Source organism: Silene latifolia, chromosome 8 (assembly GCF_048544455.1).
Source record: "Silene latifolia isolate original U9 population chromosome 8, ASM4854445v1, whole genome shotgun sequence".
NCBI classification, from domain to species: domain Eukaryota; kingdom Viridiplantae; phylum Streptophyta; class Magnoliopsida; order Caryophyllales; family Caryophyllaceae; genus Silene; species Silene latifolia.
In genome coordinates, this window is record NC_133533.1 from 45331737 (window position 1) to 45348283 (window position 16547).

The 16547-nt window shown below is 33.0% G+C and overlaps 1 protein-coding gene, 1 non-coding gene and 1 pseudogene across 2 annotated transcripts; 1 reads left to right on the forward strand and 2 right to left on the reverse strand.

The window, feature by feature from the left end:
* Positions 1 to 486: 486 nt before the first annotated feature.
* On the reverse strand, positions 487 to 2088 carry LOC141596786 (scopoletin glucosyltransferase-like; annotated as a pseudogene).
* Positions 2089 to 3259: 1171 nt separating this feature from the next.
* Positions 3260 to 4402, reverse strand: LOC141595116 (F-box/kelch-repeat protein At3g23880-like). The gene has a single exon (XM_074415090.1). The coding sequence runs from the start codon at positions 4400 to 4402 to the stop codon at positions 3260 to 3262; it is 1143 nt and encodes a 380-aa protein (XP_074271191.1).
* An 11739-nt stretch (positions 4403 to 16141) lies between these two features.
* On the forward strand, positions 16142 to 16213 carry TRNAQ-CUG (transfer RNA glutamine (anticodon CUG)). Its single transcript has one exon. It is a non-coding gene; the product is annotated as a tRNA-Gln (tRNA).
* Positions 16214 to 16547: the final 334 nt, after the last annotated feature.

Here is a 16547-nt window from a genome sequence, read left to right on the forward strand (position 1 = left end):
GATATTTTAGAGAGGAAAAAAAAGTGACCAATATTTGGGAGAGTTGCAAATTAGAAGTCTTGGGACTTGGGAATATCGGAGATGACTTTTTCTCCTTGGTTATGAACAGTTATTTTGTATAAATGGTTTTTGTCAATGTGGATTATTCTTGACTCTATTTTTGCTCTTGCTTTAATAGAAGATTTTTTTTTAACTTTACATTAATACCATATAGTAATGAATTTTGCAAAAGACAAAGAAGAATACAAAGCTAATTCGTGACTCGAACACATTAGTGTTAAGCATTGTAATTGCTTAATTCATTAATTAACGAACACAACTCAGAATAAGATGATTCCCTTCCTTCCGAGTAGGTCTCCTGAGAGACGGTCTCTTAATAAGCTTTATTGAGAGACCATTGTACAATTTTAAGAAAAAGTGGTAATAAAATAGGTACAAATTATGATTAATGATAAAATGGGTACATTTATTATGTAAATAGGTACGAAATTATTATGTTACGATCAACAACAAAAGGGGTACGAAATACAAATAAAAAGGTACGAAAGATTGGTCTCTCAATAATTTAGTGAGAGACCGTCTCTCCCAAGTTTGAGTGCTTCCTCAATAGCCTTCCTTGCCTTTTCTTTCAACTTATTTGCCCTGCTTCTTATCTCCACACCTTCTTCTTCAACCATTAACCTTCTTACAACCTCCTTTACTTCTTCCCATTTTACTTTACACTCTACCGTTCTATTCCATTCTTTCGCTCCAACTTCAATGCCCGTCTTCAACACCTCAGTCACCAACTTTTCAATATAGAATTGCTCCGCAAAAGCCGGCCAAGTAACCATAGGAACCCCACATGAAATCCCTTCTAAAGTCGAGTTCCACCCACAATGAGTTACGAACCCACCCACGGCTTCATGATCTAAAATCAGCACTTGAGGAGCCCATCCTCTTATAATTAGTCCCTTACCTTGTATCCTTTCCTCGAACCCTTCTGGCAACCACTCTTCTATTTCTTCCTTATTCTTGTTTCTCCTCACTTTGAATCAAGCCATTTTAAGCATTCATGCTCATCAATTGAAGAATCCTTTCCTCTTTGGAACATGGATTGTTTTTCTCGATTACATAACGAAACAGGGCCTATTTGCCATGCCTTCCTTCCCATAACTTTCCGGTAATAATCAGCATAATCCGGTTCCAACTCGTAAAAGCTGTTTACTATAACACCAAAGCTCTTAATTTCAGATTCCAAGGCACGCCTTAAGATTTGCATCAACTCCATATTCGGCGTTTCGCGTCTAAAGTCTTCGTTTAACTTCATTTTCGTAATCTTAATCTCATGAGGAAGATGTGGGATGACAAATTCTTCATAATCATCCAAATCCGCTTTATGGGGCTCGTGCTTAATCATAGCGTCCATGACACTAAGTGCAAAGCAGCAACTACCATGGAAAACTAACCTGGGTATATTAAATTTCGCGGCAATTTCTGTGGCAAAAGGAAGAAGCATATCAGCCACAAGGCAGCTCGGCTTAGGATTGCATTTCTCTAGCAATCGAACAAGCGGTTCTTGAAGTAATTCAGTGGCTTTTAGAAATTGAAGGGACATTTCATCTGAACTGAACTGGTCGAAATTTTCGATTCCCTAAGGGAGGCCAACCTCCTTAGAGGGAAATGGAATTATTTCGACGTCAATAGTTGGACCGATATTTTTGTAGTTCTGTAATGGGTTAATAAAAAAGGGGGCATTTAGAGGGGTGGTGACAATGGCGGTTTTAACATAGTGAGCCGCGAAAAGCTTAGCAATGTCTAAGGTTGGGATCATATGACCCGCCGCCATAAGTGGAAAGAAGACGACATGAAGCCTTTGAGTTTCACTGCCCATGGATGAAAATCAACTCAATTACAGAAGTGTTTATTGGAAAACAGATTATACGGTGTATGTGGGGAATGTTGGTTTAGTTCATCCGTAGTTATTGTGTGAGACGTGCGTCACTGTATCTGTCAGGTTTATTGGATTATCGATAACTATGCAATGCAAATTTGGGTGTTGGTCAAGAAACCAGCAAAGAAAGGCGAGCGCGACAAATAGAGGTTGGATGTATTATTGATAAACTATGCAATGCAAACTTGGGCACGGCTCTTCTAATCTGTTTTCTGGTTTGTCTTTTTTTTTTTTGGGTGGGATACTAGATTATTGATTGACGGGCTAAAGGTTGTATGCCGTTAAAGTAAATTTATATTCACGCATTTAATTAGACGAGGACACTGAAAATTCCCCAATTTGAGCTTCACACGAGGACACTGATTTGATACTCAGATGTTTCTCCTGGACTGATTTGATGGCATAACATGACCGACCTTCTCAAAATAATCTCAACTTCATATTATTTCTGAATAAACCCAACTATGAACTCCATATTCTAGTAACAGACTCGGTGACCGACTAATCCACTACCATTAACTCCCCTACCCTCAAACTTTTAGTGCTCCGTATTTTGCATCTGTATCACTCGACCCATTCCTCACCACCGCCGATCCACGACACCACCAATCCCTTCTCACCTTTGATAGAGTAATCCACAGAATGAGACAATATTATTTGAGGGTATTATGAGCCAGAATAGGAGGAACATGAGTACAACAGCTATATCTCGCTGTCTAATATCCGTCTGACCATTACTACCAACAGGCATATACCAAAGACAGATCCTATTCCTCTATTGTTGTGCCAAGTTCTAACATTGCCGAGTCATGTTTACAAAGTTTCCAACATCAGATTCTGGGTTCAACAAATGTACGCAAGTACCCTCCGTCCTAATCATTTGTTTACATTTGATTAAAATACCCCTCACGAAAAATATGAAAGGTAAACTATATCAGAATCAATATCAAAATCAATCATAAGACAAGAAGCTAGTGCACTGAGAATTAACAAGTACACAAAGACATACTCCACTATTAATTTGCTTCAACAAATACTAGAGAAATCAGGTTCTTAACAGTGATCAAGAGTACTTTACAGTTTACAGCATCAATGAGGTGAGCGATATTGTGTAGGTATCCAATCTAATATTTTGCGGGTCTTGGGGGCGATACATTGAGAATTAACAATTACACAAAGACATACTCCACTTTTAATAAAGTGTACTAGCAAACACCTTACCATGTAGTAACTATCAAATTGCAGTTAGAGAGTAAGACACTGTCAAATTTACAGTGAAATGAACTTACCTTTATCAGACTTGGAACACATTCCTGTATTTTGGATCTAAAAGGAGATGAGACTCTCAACATACTTACTTCCTGTTCCCAAAATCTCATCATGACAATCAATACCATTTGTAGAATGATGAGCATCTTCCTCAACAGGATCAATTAGTTTGAGTTGGCCGGAATGTTGCACCAAATACTTGCCATTCTCAGTGAAATCAAGAACAGGTGTCATTTTGCAATCAATAGAGAACAACTTGGACCAAGTTTTTGGATCGCCTTGCTGCTTCAACATCCAGATATCGGAATCAAGATTCCTGCCCTTGCTGCAGCACAATGACAAACACCCTTCCATTTTAAAGATTTGGTCCACACTCATGTAGTTACATAGCCACGGAATTTGTTGAACCGGGTTCATTTGGTCAGTTACCAAGTCAAAACCAATGATACCAACCAAGGCCCCGGTGGTCTGATTTCTGAAAGGCCAGTACAGTGTATCATCCATATACACAGCAGTAATACTACACAATGAACGCGCATAATACATCCCGTCTAAGTAATTGAGCGTACTCCATGTCCCAGTATTCAGCGAGTACAAGTAAAAGTAACCAAATCCTTGAATGTGCGAGCTCAAATACATAACAAGAATCTTATAATCATGGGTAGACGAAACATAACCGAATCCATAAGCATCAAAGACCTCATGAAAAGTAACTTGGTCAGTGGTTTCGCTATAGCCCAGGATTTTCTTACAATGACGGGTAGCAGGGTTCCAAATAGTAAAGGAATCTAACGGCTCATGATACCAACACAAGAGCCCATTACAAGAACCTATAGGATAAAAGTGATCAGATTGTTCACTAAGGATATTGGAGTTTAAATGTACCAAATCACTCAAAATTGTCTTGGATTCATCATAAGAAAGCAAGAATATCTTGCGATCATCATCATCAACATGAGACAGAAGAAATTTAGGAGCATACGACGAGAGTCGTAAATGGGATTTCTGAAATGCAGGGGCGGAAATTGAAGACAACCAGGTTTTGCTTACAGTTTTGAAGCGAAGCAGGGATTTTACCGGAAGTCTTGGCAAAATGTGCTCAAGAATTAGATGTTCAGGGATTTCACTAGCATTCTCGTTACCCAATTTAGCCTTCTTCATAACGGACATGATCTTCAACTGATGATGGAAACTAGTCATGAAAATTCTAGGGTTTATGGATACAGAGAAACCCCCAAAAAGAAACAAGAGCAAAAATGATCAAGATTAGAAACACCACAAATAAGACGTAAGAGCAACAGAAATTAGTACGGCATTAAGAGACGGATAGTGTTAGTTAAATGGAAATTTATGTTCAAAGAAAACAAGATACTAACGATTAACTGCTACTCCGTTTAATTCGGAATTACCCTCTCATTTGGGTTCATTTGGACACTCAGATTAAGAAGAGAATTAAGTCTTAAAATTAGAGGTGGTTAATAGAAAAAAAAAAGAATATACATCGAATGTATTATCTCATATTTTATTTGTTTTTGAACATATTTGTATTTTTCTGAGCTTTTTACCTCAAACTTTATTTGTTTTTGAGCATGTGTATTTTTTCTGAGTTTATTAAAGTTTATAAGTTAGACTTTATTTTGCTTTTCCGTCAAACTCAAATTTAACTAAGTTTGTATGTAATCTTTTTGAGTTTTATTATAATTTTTTTGAGCTTAATGTTTTAGTTGATGAACTCAAAAACTTTATAATAAAACTCATAATTTTTAAAACAAAACTCAGAAACTTTATTATGATGCTAAGAAACTATAAAACCGGGGTAGTACATCAGATGTATAATCCACTTACTGGTGGTAAATGGGTCTCGGATCAGTTTTGGATCGGGTTATTTCGGTTGATCTTTATTTTCGATTTCAATTCGATTTAATTCAGATTGGATTCAGTTTTCACTTTTAATCGGTTGTAGATATTTTAGGTCGGTGCAGTTTCGACTCGGGTCAGTATCAGAGCAAATAAGTTTCGAGTCGGGACAATATCGGAACAGATGAGATTCGAGTCAGGTCATATTTGGACGGATGTTACGGAATTAGGTCTTTATTCAAAACACCAGATATAATACAAATAATTATTTTAATAAGTAATATTTTTTTTAATACAAATAATCTCAGTAAATATAGCTTGTAGGTGTCATTGTGAGATTATGGAGTCATGGTGGATTCAACCATGGAGGTAGTAGCATTAGGCCAAAGATTAATAAACTTTTTTTAAAGGCGGTTATAGTCATTATGTTAGTTTTATGGAGGACATGGGGAAGGTAAATAAATATAATCCTTGTGATTAGGATCAAGTGTGAAAATATGGTAATCATTTTCGGTTATACTCTCATGGCGTCAAGTGCAATGCTTGTTTCCAATATGGTTAAAGTAGTATCATAACCAAGATTCACATGGTCTTGTGTTTCTTGTGCAGTTAAGAATGTGTGTATGAATCTAGTGATACTAGTACTCATGGTTGGCAAGCATTTAGACAATAGTGAAGGTAAAAAGTAAGCCATTATTTGTGGTTTATCCTATATCGGTTGTCCTTAGGTTTTAGAGGGATGGTTGAATCCAAATTGTATTACCTTAGTAGAGGTTATTTTCTACAAATGGTAGTGTATTATTGCTTGAGTGCTATACCATTAGTATATGGATTTCCAAGAAGCTAATTTTGAATTACAAAATCGAATAAGATGTACATAGAATAGTTGGACTCAATCATCACCTTAAGGTTTTGATTAAGATGGTTCATCTTTCATGTTATCAGACCCAGTGTGAGCGAAGGTCACATTTTCAAATCCTGATAGCCTTCAATAACTCACGAAGTGGAATTTCAGCACACGATACAGGAGAGATCGTGCACTAACCACTCTTCGAGCCCAATGGACATTCGAGTGAGGGGTCATAATAAGATCTCTTATATATATATATATATATATATATATATATATATATATATATATATATATATATATATATATATATATATATATATATAGAAATAGGATCCTCTATATAGAAATAGGATCATATGAGTTTGGTTTTTTTGGTGAGTTACCCCTCTAAATCTGAACCACTAATCTAATCTAAGGTGGATGGTTGAGATTAGATCTTACCCAACCTACAAATACCCACTTTTTCCTCAATATCCCCCATTATTAGAAAAAATCACTCTCTCTCCTCCTTCAACCTCTAAAAAACCAGAAAAAAAAAAAAAGAATCGATAAGAATTATGAAATTCAATCTTCATCAATTTCGTTCAAGTTCTGACTACAAACTCGGTCTTCATCATACTCATTCAAATTCGTCATCAATTAAGGAGATTTCGTCGTCACTTTCGCCTCATCTTCGTATTTCTCTTCAATTTCACAATAGGTAAGTACTAATTTTGTTTTTCCGATCCGATTTGTGCGTTTTCATTATCGTTCTTATCTAATGTTCGTTTCATTTTCGTTGATTCGTTGTATATCTGCTTGTTCTTATGTCTTTGTTGTTAAATTACTTGTTCTCTCATTGTTTTTGCCAATAATTTCTAAGGTTTTGAGTTTGAGATGAGAATTCTAAATGATTTGTGCATTTTCATCTTGTTTGTAAGGTGTTTGAGTAGGTTTTTTTTATTCAATTGTGTTTTTGTATCTTTGATAATATCTCGAATTCTCTGGTTAATCTGTTAATAGCAGTTATTGTATTACTTTAACCGAGTTATTGTATTATTCAAACTCAGTTATTGTATTTTGTATTTTGTATTTACTTCTTGTTTGCTATGTTTGAATATATCCTGTTAATAATAGTTATTGTATTGCTTTAACCGAGTTATTGTATTATTCAAACTTAGTTATTGTATTGTTTTAACTTAGTTGTTTCAAATTAAAGTTGTTGTAAGATGGCGTATTCTTATATAATCTGTTTAGGTTGGTTATAATAATATTACACCTCAATTATTGTATTGTTTTAGCTTAGTTATTTCAATTTGGAGTTATTATTGTGATCTCATATAATATGCTTATAGTCGGTTATAATAGTATACTTTACTTCTCTAAAATATCCAGTTATTTTATAGTTGTTTTACGGTTATTGTATTATACAAACTCGGTTATTGTATTTTGCGCTTACTTTTTTTTTTTTTAATCATTAACAACATTATTGTATTGCTTTAACCGAATTATTGTATTATTCAAACTTAATTATTGTATTGTTTTAAATTAGTTATTTCAAATTAGAGTTGTTGCAAGATGACGTCTTCTTATATAATCTGTTTAAGTTGGTTATAGTAATATTACATCTCAATTATTGTATTGTTTTAACTTAGTTATTTAAATTTGTAATTATTGTTGTGGTCTTATATAATCTGCATATAGTTGTATAGTAATTTATAACTTACTCCCTTTTGTTTTTATTTCTTTCGAGAGCTTTTGTTGTCTGCTAGTTCAGCCCACATCAATAGGCAAGACATGGTTCTCGTCGGGAAGAAATATCGGTGGAAGAAACGTGAACACAACGGCAAGACACGGTTCTCGTTGGAAGAAATATTTTTAGACGTTGTAATAGAGATAAATATATGTAATATTTGTGATGTACTATTGTTAGATGTATTATTTGAAATGCTTAGATGTAATGATGATGATGCTTAGCTATAAGTTGTTGGAGATATTTAAGTGTAATGTGTTGGAAACAAAATAGTTATATAATAAAAGTAAGTGATTTGTTTTAGCCATGTTATATATGATTATTTCATTTTTCAGATTTTGCAATTGCATTAACCAATCTCAATGATTGATTGAATGGAAATGACTAGTTATTCAATTAAAGAAGATGAAAACAAACACACGATAGATATTTGAATATATTTGAGTTTCATCTTAATACAATAACACAATTTACTCATTACAATAACCGAGTTTCTACATTACAATAACTACAAATACCCGAGTTTTACATTACAATAACTGAGTTTCTACATTACAATAATCGAGTTTCTACATTGGAATAACTACAAATACCAGAGTTTCTACATTACAATAGCTGAGCTTTTCTACATTACAATAACTGAGTTTCTACATTACAATAATTGAGCTATTCAATTAAACAAGATGAAAGCTAACAACAAATGACCAAGTATATACATCAATTTTTCCATTGAACGTCAATTATCAGCGTCTATCTTGATTCAATCTGCAAATCACCAAAAAGAAGAATATAACTTAACAGAACATCATATAGAATGACTCGGTCAATATATTATAATAACTAGACTATAAAATAACTGTAATTGAGTTTAAACAACTAACGAGTGAATAACTGAATCACATATAGAATAACTGACTTTATTAATTACAATAATCGAGTTTCTACATTACAATAACTACAAATATCGAGTTTCTACATACCATAACCGAGTTTATACATTACAATAACTCGACATCCTACATTACAATAATCGAGTTTCTACATTACAATAATCGAGTTTACGCATTTGAATAACTATTAAATAACCACGTTTCTTCATTACAATAACTGAGTTTCTATATTGAACTAGACATTATAACATACAATTGGTGTGCTAAGTTATATTACCAACAATTTTTCAGGATTATGATAATAAATCACCAATCAAATGCCAACGGTATGATAGAAAGCATATTAACGGAGTAACAATTGAAATAACTCGCAAAATAACATATATTCACTTACATAATCTACACTTACCTTCGTTTTGTCAATTTGCGCTAGGGTTTCTGCAAATTTTGGGCAAAAACTGACGATTGATGCGTGTATTAATCAAATTGAATGAAGATAATGAATTAATTTTGTGTTTTCAACTTGAATTACTCAAGTTTTGAGAAACTTTGATTGGATTATGCCATAAATTGGAAGAAAATAGGAAAAAAGAGGGGAAGAATGAAGAAAGCGAGGGGAAAAAATAGTAAGCAGGGTAACGCAGAACAAGAATGAACTGGAAGAGAGAAAGAAAAATTAAGGTTGTGTATTTTTGTGTGGGTTAATCTCAGCCCTTGATCTTGTTAGATCCAATGGTATATAAATGCGGGGTAACTCACGAAAAGTGGCAAACTCACTAGGATCCTCGCTTTATATATATATATATATATATATATATATATATATATATATATATATATATATATATATATATATATATATATATATATATATAATGGGTTGAAGCGTTATGGATGCGCCACGTGTTAACCTGACTTTAAATACAAGTATTAATTACACTGAACATTAAATATAAACATAATAAATGCTATATAAATCCCAACAAAATATTAATTACAGCTTAATAAATTGTATATAAAATAACATTAAATAATTACGGTGATTTGATTCTAAATTTATTAAAAAATTATTTTGATAAAAATCCTAAAATGTAAATAATTACGTTTATTGCGAAAAATGCTTCAAATTGAGTATAATTTTCATTATATTTATTGAAATAATTTGATTTGTAGAGATGATTAAAGTGAGTATCTCATAATATTTTATGTTTACGTAAAAAGACATTTTTTTTTTGGTGAAATGTGAGCTTTTTATATTAATTAATTAAAAAACATTACAATATTGTCCAAATTTCGCAACATTAAGACCATTACATAGCATCTACACTAAACACAAATGTCAATGCTAGCTAGCCACTGCCTGTCTCTTGATTGCACAATCTCCTTCAGTTTCTGTTTAACTCTCCCCTAGACCTGCTACTGTATTAGCCTGATCACCTGAGCAGGGCACCTGAGCTTGAGCTCCAGTCTGCACTGATTCCTTTCCATCCATATAGTATACCAGTATATCATTCTGGTAAGCCTGACCACTTGAGTCTGCAATTTTGAACAATTACCTGTACTGATTAGTAGCTTCTTTTGAAGCCAGTTTTCTAAGCCTGTAAGAATTTGCTGACTATAGGCACAGTCAGCAAATAAATGACAATGAGTTTCAGGCCCCCTTCACACAGAACACAATTATCATTAGCAGCCACTCCCAACTGAGACAATTTAACTCTTGTATTCAAAGCTTTCCTGCAAATCAACCAAGCAATGAAAGCATGTTTGGGAACAGTCCAATCATTCCATACATCCTTGTACCAAGGTACAGAGGGGTGTGATCCCTGCAACCATTGGTACCCAGAGCTTATAGAGTAGCCCTTAGGGTCAGCTACCCATTGATTACCTTGAAAGCCACCTGAGAGAAGTCCACGAACCTTGCAAATATTCCTCCAATTCCAGTTGGAATCTTGAGGAGGGTGATAATTTTCCCAAGCAAGGCCTTTCATATACACATGGTCTATCCATAAAACCCAAAGTCTGTCTGCTTTTGTGTATATCCAATTAACTAACTTGCCAATAGTGGCCACATTCCACACCCCAGCTTCTTTGATTCCCAATCCCCCCTCTTTTTTGCTGCAACAAACATCATGCCAGGCCACAAGAGGAGATCTGTGGTACTCAGTGTCCCCATTCTATAAATAATTCCTACAGATTGCCTCAATTCTCTTAATCACTCCTTTGGGGATCAAAAAAATAGAACACCAGTAGTTATGTAAAGTATTGAAAACTGAGTTAATCAAAACCAGCCTCCCTGCATAACTCAGTTTCCTGGCACCAATACTCCTGTCCCTTGAAACAATCTTCTCAATCAGCACATTGCAGTCATCCCTAGTTAGCCTCCCAGCCTGGATAGGAACACCCAAGTATTTAAAAGGGAGCTTCCCTTCAGTGAAACCAGAAATCTCAGTAATATCCTCGTCTTGGACTGATGTAACACCATTAAACACTACCTCGGACTTAGCTGCATTAACCCTAAGTCCTGAGGTAGCAGAAAATGTAGCCAAAGCCCTTAGCAGAAGCATAATTGATTGAACCTCTCCTTTGCAAAACATCAATAAATCATCTGCAAATAGAAAGTGGGTCAGCTTGAGGCTCTTACAGAGTGGGTGGTATCTGAAAAACCACTTATCAGTTGCATACATCAGAACCCTAGAGAGATATTCCATGCAAATACAAAAGACAAGAGGAGAAATAGGATCTCCTTGTCTCAACCCTCTTCTTCCTTTAAAATATCCAAAGCTTGCCCCATTAAGATTAAGAGAATAAGAAGTAGTAGAAATGCAAGTCATCACCATAGTTCTAAACTTAATAGGGAAGTTTAAGGCCTCCAACATCTGATCCACAAAAGGCCATTCAATAGTATCATAGGCTTTTTGCAAGTCTAGCTTGAACATGCACCTAGGTGAAGCCATTCCTCTAGAATAAAGTCTCACAAGGTCCTAACAGATAAGAATATTTTCAAGTATACTCCTCCCTTTAACAAAAACACCTTGGTTTTTACTAATGATATCAGGCAAAATTAAGGGAAGTCTAGAACAAAGAATCTTAGAAATTGATTTGTAGATCACATTGCAGCAAGAAATTGGCCTGAAGTGCTTAACACTTGTTGGTCTATCCACCTTAGGGATCAATGTGATCACAGTAGAATTAATCTGATTCAAAAGCTTTCCAACAGAGAAAGAAATCAAAGAATAGCTACACAGACCTCCTCACCCACAATATCCCAAGCATCCCTATAAAATTGGCTATTAAAACCATCAGGCCCTGGTGATTTACTCTTGGGTATGCTAAAAATACTCTGTTTGATTTCCTCAACTGTAAAAAGACATTTTGATAAAGTTATAAAACTTAAACCATTAAATACTAAGAAAAATATATTTGGAAGAGTCATTGTTTTTCTTAAAAACATAACTTAAAGAAAACTACTAAGAGGTAAGTTTTTATATGGGAATGAAAAAAATTATATTGCGAAAAATTAATACATATGAGATTTTAATAGGTTTATATAGTGTGATAACGAGTATGTGTACGAGTATGTATGTACACAGTGATCATGAATGCATTGGAATAATCAAAACAAAAGTAATGATTATTAAATATTATAGTATTATAAAAGACATAAAAAAGTAGAAAAAAAAAGTTACATTTTTCTTTAATATCTTCAATTAAAATACATATACGTCAATTATAAATATTGATTATAACTAGATAAATATTACTTTTAGTTAAATATTTTATAAGTTATATTTTAAATACTTTGAAGTTAAACCTCAAAAAATATTATTTGAGAAAGTTTAACCTATTTTATTTATAGGTAAACGCTTAAACATCATTTATATATAGTTGTTTAAAAATTCAAAAGGTGCAATTTTTATAGATATGTTTGACACATAACAGATGCAAAACACAAACAAAACATTTGAATAAGTTGAGTTTGAACTCTATATAAGTGAAACATAAGAGATATCGGGAAATATAGCAAATCACCCCAATAAGTTTGATACGATGTGCAATTAAGCCCTTTAACTTATAAATGTAGCAAATAAGCCCCATAAATTTCTCTTAATGTGCAATTTGTCACATCTCTTATTTTTATTAATGAAATTTACTAAATTAAATATATTTACTACTATTAAAGTCAAAAATATTGATTAAATATTAATCCTAAAATTCCTAATTATTAGAAAGCATGTTTAAATATTTTTTTTTTGGTGAAAAAAATATAAAAAATATGATAATTTTTATTCTTTAGTGAAGTTACAATGAAAAGTTACATGTCCAATTTTTTTTTATCTTAAATTTAGTTTACATTTTTTGTTGAATATGTAACTATTTTATTGAATTTTTAAGATATATTTAAAATGATTTTTATAATATAAAATAATAGATTTTAGTTTAAAAAATGGTAGAAAAATTGATTTGGGTTTAATTGCACATTTTTGAAAACTTATGTAGGTAATTTGCTACAAGTGAAACTTAGGGGATTAAATTACACATAGTACATAAGTTACGGGGGTAATTTGCTACATCCCCGCATAAATATCACACGCTATACATAAAAAAATTAAAAATTACATAAAATTTTATTCACATCATTTTGAACAAATATTGATTGATTTGGAACCTAACATATTGTGAAATGATATAATTTGAGAACTTAATGTTGATTGTTGCATTATTCGAATACATTTTATTTTAATTAATATGATATTTGAATTAGTCACAAAATAATTTATAAAACGTTGATCAGCATAATAAATTATCACTTATTAGTTTTAATTTAAATTGTATGTATTTTATTTTAAAATACTGAAAATAAACCTAAAAAAATTAAATTTGAGATAAATTAATTTATTTTAATTTATAAGTAAAAATATTGAAGGTCATATATAAATTATGTTATTTTTCTTAAATTATAATAATTAAATTTTAAAACAGGTCGCGCGAAGCGCGGGATACTACCTAGTACATATAATAGTTGGGCTTCAACCATCACCGTAAGGTTTTGGTTAAGATGGTTCATCTATCAACCGACATTGGAGTTTAATGAATTTGTGGTTTTTGTTCATCTATCAACCGACATTGGAGTTTAATGAATTTGTGGTTTTAGCTAAAGCCGATAAAAAGGCTAAGTGCTTAAGGAAGTCGATGAGTTTCATTTATCAACGAGACCGAGTTTACCCATGTTTTGATAGTGATGTTACTTTGGTTAAGTTTATAGTAGAATTATGGTGGCGGCCGCATCGGGGCGTTATTATTACGTGGTATATAAACTATCAAAATGGGTTAGTATCGGTAGACTTTGTAAAATCTCAACAAAATCTTCCTGGTCATTTAACTAATAGCTTGGCAAAGCATTTAGTGGAAAAATAGGTTAAGTCCATTAAACCTTAGGTATTGGGATACTCAATTTCCCTCTAATACAATATTAGAGGCATTAATTCAATATGGAAAGCCCTTTACTTAAGATTGAAGTACATCAAAGTTTCATCTTGAAAGGTATGTACTTGGACCTGCTGTGGCTAAAGGATGAAGTGTTATCTTCTTAATGAATTCTTTGGAGAAAATGTACTAGCAAGTACATGATAAAAGAATTCACCTATGTGAGACGTGAAGTATGGGCGACTTCGGACGCTTTTTGGACTAAGCTTTTATACGCTCATGAGAGGATTAGGATATTAGGCCTGTAATAAGTATCAGTATATAACTTTATATATTAATGTAATTTGCGTGTATTTTGCCTTCATGTATTCAATATGTTTAAGGGTTCAATCCTTATAGACACCCTTTTAACTAGAGTATATGGAACGTGCATTTTACTATGTGAAAATTCAATCTTCGTGACATTTTCATTTATGAATTTGATATTTGATGAGTATTAAATGAATCAAGGATTACACTTAAATGGGGGAGGAATGTTGGGGATTTAATTGTCATCGATCGTTTAGGTATAATTGGATATCGTGGTAGAATCATACGGAAGCTCATAATGTTATAATATAAATCGGGAGTGTGGAGTACACGTTCATATATAGACAAATTATAGAGCTAACGGGATGTTCGGAAGAAAGGAAAAGGAAACATTGTACAAAAGCGATACAAGACAATCAAAGTAAGTCGAATAATGCATAAGTTGATTGACCTGGCTAATGGTCAATCGACTTGGATCGTAGGTCGGTCGACCTAAGTCATAGGTTGATCGACCTAGGTGTTTCCGCAATTGTTTTCAGCGCCAAATTATTCAACGAGTATAAATAGATATGTATCTATTCATGGAATTCCGTTCGTAGCTCTTGACGACCTTGTCAAAGGGTGATTATTTCCTTATAAATAAGAGAAAATTTGTGATACAAAATAACAAGAAAAATTAAGATTTCTACTTCATCAAAAACTATATAAAAACAGTAAAGTTTTCTTTGTTTCTCGCCCAAGATTCAAAGGTCAGTGTACTTTTATCCTATGATTAATTTCGCGGTTACCTCGGGCTTGTAAGGGGAGAAATACTTTCTAAAATAAGCATCAGTTCTTTACCACTCTACATTTATCCAAGCACCATATTTGTTTTACATATAAATCATCCTATTATTAATACTCTTTTCCCTAACTTCCCTAACAATGAACTCACTTATACTCTTAGAGGTGTCTTTCTTTCTAAAATAGGTTTCACGTGATATTAACCTTACTTGGATATTTTTTATCTACGTTGATATGAAATTAGGCCTTTCATATATATTATTATCTATATCTCGACCCTTTTAATACCTTTACTTTAAGAAAAAGTATCACCTGCGATTATTTCTGTTGGGACCAAATTACATAATTACACAAGTGATTGGATTAATTTACACAACAAAAATAGAAAGTTAATCAAATAACTAAGCATCTTAAATCAAATAGGCAAACAAATAATAAGGACGAAAGAAAAAAATCAAAATTAAAGGGACATAGCATGTATCAATATCGATTGTATATCGATATCAGTAACTATATCATGTTTTAAAGATGGTCACATCATATACGAAATATTACTCCTGAAAACAGCCAAAAAATCTAGGAGAATAGACGTTTAGTTATAGATTAAATCGGAACAGGAGTAAAACCCTACTAGAAAATTAAAGCTCGGGTTATTTTCGAGTTTGGTGGTTTCAGATCGGATCATTTCGGGTTGGGTTAGTTTCGGGTCAACAAAGCTCAGGTCGTGTTCGGGTCGAGTCAATCCGGGTTTCCAGTCACATTCAGGGTTGTAGTTCAGGTCAATTTTGAATCTCTAGTCAATCTTTTTTGGATCGGGTTGATTTTGCCAGATCTAGTGAGTAGTCAGGTAAAATAGTCTTTTACAAAGTTGGGGAATATAGAGTTAAAAAGATCTAATGTTCAAAATATGAGAAATAGTCAAGGATAAATGGATAATGATCAAATATTCAAAATTTCAAATTACACAAATTATGATTCTCCTTTTGTTAGTAAATAAAAAACAAAAACAAAAAATTAGAAAGGGAAATCATCCGCGGACTTGGCTGAGTAAATTAATATATAAATATTTTGTATGGTGAAAATAGCAACAAGGTCCTATAGTCTAGCGGTTAGGACACTGGACTCTGAATCCAGTAGCCCAAGTTCAATTCTCGGTAGGACCTTCTTTTTTCCTCTTTTCAGTAAACTTGCCTTTTAATTTTAACCTCTCTTTTGTATTTTGTTCTCCTTACACAAAATCTGCACAGCCTCCATTTCCTTGCAGATATGTCTTGGGACGTAATCGATATTGAAACTACATTACCATTTACCACCATGTTATGTCATTTGTTGATTAAAATTTTAATCTTTCAGTGGAATGTCCTCCTCGTAACTCGATAGCGTGTGCTGCTCCCTCCTAATAATGTAAATTTTGTGTGGAAGTTAAACACTCTTTAAATTTTTCTATATTATTACGAAACAATCAAAATGGTTCACTAGATTAGTCTTATTTCTTGT

Excerpts from the sequence above, each read along its gene's own strand:
- LOC141595116 (XM_074415090.1), bottom strand. The coding sequence starts at position 4,402 with ATGACTAGTTTCCATCATCAGTTGAAGATCATGTCCGTTATGAAGAAG.